General features: G+C 39.9%; 1 protein-coding gene across 1 annotated transcript; it reads right to left on the bottom strand.

Moving 5' to 3' along the window:
• Positions 1 to 512: 512 nt before the first annotated feature.
• LOC119828172 (zinc finger homeobox protein 4-like) lies at positions 513 to 5349 on the bottom strand. Its single transcript, XM_038350270.1, has one exon. The coding sequence runs from the start codon at positions 5233 to 5235 to the stop codon at positions 2512 to 2514; it is 2724 nt and encodes a 907-aa protein (XP_038206198.1). The 5' UTR covers positions 5236 to 5349; the 3' UTR covers positions 513 to 2511.
• Positions 5350 to 5605: the final 256 nt, after the last annotated feature.

Below are 5605 nucleotides of genomic sequence, written 5' to 3' on the forward strand. Positions count from 1 at the left end.
ATATTAATTTCATATTACTCATATGCTATAGATTGTGTTGGGCTTTACATCAAGCGATTGTAGCATGCCGTCACGATCGTTGCCTTGTGCATTATTGTATCACATGATTGAATATTAATTACGACTAGCAATCTGTTCTGCTTATTAGAAAACAAACAGTGAATACATTTCAATGACAGCACCACCCACGAAGCGAGAAATGTATGAATTTAAAACGTGTTTTGTCTTACTGTAAAGGTGAACAATATCCGTCTTTCGTTATATGTAATTGACAATAGACTGCTTTGTTTTAAGCTTCAGGTAATTCGTGTTTGAACAGTGTTCATTTTTTTCCTCATCTTACCATTTCACTACAATGCTCACCTGCTCTTAATTCTTCTTAAACTTAGCTGGAGATTTAAATAAATAAGAGAACACTTGAATGCTCTCAAAACAAAAATATAATTAAAAAAAAATCATAAAGAACTAAGGATAAAGGAACCAAGGAAACAAAAAATAAAATAAAAACATAATTCAATAATATAAATATTGCATTTATTTCAACGAATTCGGCAAATATAATAACTGTAGATAATAATTATGATAATACTATTCAGTTTACAAGACTCGACCGATCGGCGTCGCCATCAGAGACCACATTCATATCACTGGCTGGCACTGGGCTTCAGTTAATCATAATTATAATGTCATCTGAATAACAAGTAAATGCAGATTGCATAAAATTAGTTTATAATTAAATTATACAAATAAAAATAAAAATATCGGAAGTCGAAAAGGAGGCAAATCCATCAACATCATCTGCCTGACGTTTATGTCTACGAAAACAAAATCGATAATAAAACTAAAGATCAAAAAATATATACAAACATAACATAATGCAAATAATAAAAATAACAAAAGCGATATGCAAATAAAAGTGAAACCTGTGGAAATGTTTGCAGTGGATTAAATGTTGGACGATTTGTATGTGCCTAGGTTAAATGCGACATTTGCATTTCAATAGTGAAGTGGAGTATCTTGACACGGCGCTAAGACGGAAGGCAAGTTTTCACATAATAAATTTGAAATATAATGGCAACACCCGCAGCGCGTGCTATGATTTGCTTACACATTGAGACCGCACGAGCTTTGATATCATTATGTACAAGAAAACATTAGAAAAAAATATTTGCATATCGCCTAACCCTCCAATTTCGAGCTACTCTTATGTAAATGCGTTAGAAACTGCAGCCGGCGACCCCACACGAATCGAATTCATTATAATGTAAAATACTACAAACTTTCTATGTTATGTCTGTATGTATTTTGTGCCCTTCAATGAACATATGCGAACTAATTAGTTACAGTATATCACAAGTTTTAAGATGCCTCTACGAAACGAACAATATATTTATTAATATCTATCTATTCTATCTCTAATACTACACATCGTAGTACAAGTTCGCGAGTGGCGACCGCAAACAAATTTTACAAGTTTCTATCGTTACCAACTAATAGTATACTTTTACACGATTCAATTATTTACAGTGGAGCTACGATAATAATTTACAAAACACTTGAATCCTACAAGGCACCTTATTTAAATAGTAATAAAGATTTCAGGCTTCGCTATGACTTTATATAATAACTAAAACGTTTTAAATTCTCTAAAATATATAATTTGGTTTTCATTACACACCTACAACAATCGACGTCGCTAAAACCTAATAGGAGTTTTAAATATGAACAACTAGGAAGAATAATATTATGCAACAGATTACTATCAGCTATGCTGTGTACATGCGGCTTTAATTTTCAAATCGAATAAATATAAGAGAAAAAGTATGGAAAGTATTTTTGATTGGCACGTTATGAATAATTGATTATTCATGTGGAGCAAATGCATATGCGGCAGATCGGTCCCATTAGATATACGACGTCCTTCACGCGTCCTAACTCCTACCATTGTTATGTTCGTTTTGAATTTGAATAGCGGTGGTCGGAGCGGGCCGCCCACCGGCCGCCCGGCACGCCTCTCGCGCCTCCGAAGACATCGCGACTCAACTCGCGATCCATCACTCACATATTCAAAAACAACAACCGAACAAAGCGTCCTAATGACATTACGACACAACCATTCCTCTAGTGCATTCAATGTTGTATTTGGATAACAATTTATTGAAATCCTAACTATGAGGCATATATGATTAACAATTGATATTTCAGACTTATCTCCGTAATAACTGACACAAATCTAACGTTGATAGCTATAATAAGTTTCAATCTTAGAGATTCATTATTTTGAATATTAAAGCCGCATATACTGTACAGTTCTTTTCACTCAAATAATATATCTAAAGTTTTATATACAGGAATCACTAGTAGGAAATATAGATCAACGACCGTCACGGCACGACATGAGCTCCGCCCGGTTCACGGAAATTGCGAACAATGGATGCAACGCGAAGCTCGTCACTGCGAGGTTCTAGATAAGTTCAAACACAGCGCATGCTAACGCTACCACAACTACGTTCAAGTACACTCACCGTTGCCAGCGAGCTGGGGTCGGAGGAAGGCGTTGTGCAGCTCAGTGCCCAGACCGCTCTCCAGCCGCGCCGCCATCTGCATTAGTGCGAGCGTGCCGTCGTCGCCGGCGCCCGCGCTGTTCTCGAGACGGGCTCGCACCGCGGCGATGTGACCCCGCGTGAACACATGGTCTTGAACTGAATACTTGTGGCTGTACTTGAAGTCACAGACACGACACTCATCGGGCGGCTGCGCATCCGACACCTCCGAGAGACCAGCCGCCAATCTTGCCTTCTTCTCTTTGGCACGAGCGTTTTGGAACCACACTTGTACTACTCGCTTTGGTAGGCCAATTTCGCGCCCAAGCGCTTCGCATTCTGCCATCGTTGGCGTTTTGTAGTCACTGAACAAAGCCTTCATAATCTTCACTTGTATTGAAGACATCTGAGTCCGAAAACGTTTGCCGGGAGGCCTTTGATTTGGATGCTGACCCGTTAAGGGGGAGGTTGGGTCATCTTCTTCATAGAATTCCATGGTTTCAGATGCCGTATCTGACCTCTCATCTGCGTCCGATCCAGGTCGTGATAAATCTACAGGTTTGCTGAGATCTAAAGGTATTTCCGATTTTCCATGTTCAGGTCGTCTCTCAGATGGTTCATTGCTACTGCCATTTTGTTGAGCGGCAGCGTGAGCTTGAAGCTCACTAACATAGCGTTTCATTGACTCCTCACTATACTGTTTGATAAATTTCTCCATGTCTGAGTGAAACGGCGGAAAAATAGGGGGCAACATGGGAGCCCCCCCTTGGGAAAAATTTTGCTGCCTGTCACTTTGTTGGGAACCAAAACTAGGCGTCGACTCTGTACTTAACTCCTCATCAGGTAAAGCGTCCACGTTGATCTCACCTCTCGCACATTGATCAGCATGTTTCGTGCTTAAGTGGCTTTCTAATGCGCTTTTCACTTTGAATAAAGCTGGGCAAAAGGGGCAACGTTTATTTATAACTTGTGCATGTGCACGAAACTGACCCTTCCTTTCACGCGCTCTCGTGTTTTGAAACCAAACCTGAACTACCCGTTTCTTCAATCCAACTTCTCGAGCAATATTTTCGAGCATCTTTCTAGATGGGTTTGATTCGATTTGGTACTTTTGATATAGGTAGTCCAATTGTTCCGGTAAAATTGTTGTTCGTAATCGTTTGTCTTTTGGCTGTTCTCCAGTATCTGCCTCCTCGAACTCATCGAATTTTCTTTTTGCTACTTGCTGATTTAATGCAGCGACTAAAGGATGGCGAGCTTCTTCATTAGAGAGTGAAGCGTTTAATTGTTGTAGCTGAGCATGTTGTTGTAAGATCCCAAAAGGGGAATCTGGGGGGTAGGTGGGAAATAAATTTGGGTTCATGATATGAACCAACTGATGTTCTCGCCAGAGATCAAATCTAGGGAATACTAAATTGCATTTATCGCATTGAAAATTTCCATCTTTTTCTTCTCTGGGTGTGTGAGAAAGAGGTGTTACGGGCGTATGGGGCGTAGGGGGAGCTGGAGATACCGGATAGTTAGGCGCGGCAGGTGTAGGGGTACGAGGTGGTGCCGGTGAAACTGGCACATGCGGAACGTGGTGTTCTACGGTGCTAGAGTTTGAGTCTTCGCTGCTCAAAGTAGCAGCAACTTGCGCAGCTGCCGCTTGTGCCTGCGCCGATCGTTTCGCATCCTCTTCCTTAAAACAATGAGTTTTTTGATGTCTAATTAACTCGTAGTATCGCTGAAATACTAACTGACATTTTTTGCATTGATAATTCAATCCCGGTGTTCGTTGAAATCTATTTGCGTCATCCATCGATCCCGCTGGTGGATCCGCTGCCGGTTGATTCTCGTATACTTTTCTTGCTTTCTGTCGAGCGTTTTGAAACCATACTACTATGACTCTTGGACTTAAGCCCAATAATTTAGAAAGATATTCTAGATCGTCATCTTTTGGATAAGCGTTATTTTCAAAAAACTCTTGCAATACTTTAATCTGGTAGTCAGTGAATCTAGTTCTGTTGGCGCGTTTGCCAGAAGACCCCGAGCTGTTGGATCCATTCGAGTTGCCCCCGGAAAGTCCGAAATCGGCCGGTCCCCTGCCAGGACTGAGGCTGCGATTTGGGGTCAAAGGTAGGACGTTCGGGGGCGCGGAGTTTGGGGACGTGAAATTAGGATTTAATTTCGGTGGTAGCATAGATGGATGTGGTGGCTGAGGTATACTCGTAGCTGGTATTGAGTCCAGTTGGGATTGTATTAAAGAATTTAAAGATAAGTGAGTTGGTGTTTGAGGTCGAGATATACTTTGATGCAGTTCTGAGCTGCTTAATGCAGGACTTTGGGATGGAGCTTGAGGAAAGATGAAGCTTTTGTCTTCTTGATGGCGGTCGTCGTAGGAATTATATTTTTCTTCCATTGTAGGCTCTTCATTGGGCTCAGACTTAACTTCCTGTTGGCTAACCATTGAAATTTCTTCAGTTTTTGCTTTTTTTTCAGGCGGTGGCTTGCCTTCATCGGAGCTTGCTGACGAATCTAAAGGCGTCACTTTGGCCTCTCCGGTCTTTTCATATTCTTCAAGATTTAATGTCGTAGATGGCGGATTGTTGAAGTTGTATGGCGAATCTTTGTTTCGCTGGCGTTCTTTGAAAAGTGTATTTCTGAACCAATGCTTGATAACCTTTGTAGCTAGGCCAGATTGTTTAGCCATTTTCGCAATTGCTTCATCGCTTGGAGAGTTATTAATGTCAAAGTGCGATCGTAAAATTTTCAATTGCTCGTCAGTAATACGAGTGCGAGCTCTTTTCTGTCCAGCTGCGGCGTTTGCCTGCAAACAAGAAGATAATATTGTGTAAAACTATACTAAAATCATTAAAAGAACATAATTTTTACATTATCATATTTATTGACATAGTGTTTTTTTAATAGTTGAGATAAATAATAATTAAATGTATAAAAGAATAAAATCATTTATTTGAATGATATTTTAAGTATGTGTTTATGTTAACCGTTTGAAAACTAATTGACTATTTAATAAAAATATGAAATGTCCCTTTTATAGTTAAATATGTCAAGAGTTT

The sequence above is a fragment of the Zerene cesonia genome, chromosome 7, assembly GCF_012273895.1.
Source record: "Zerene cesonia ecotype Mississippi chromosome 7, Zerene_cesonia_1.1, whole genome shotgun sequence".
Taxonomy (NCBI): Eukaryota; Metazoa; Arthropoda; class Insecta; order Lepidoptera; family Pieridae; genus Zerene; species Zerene cesonia.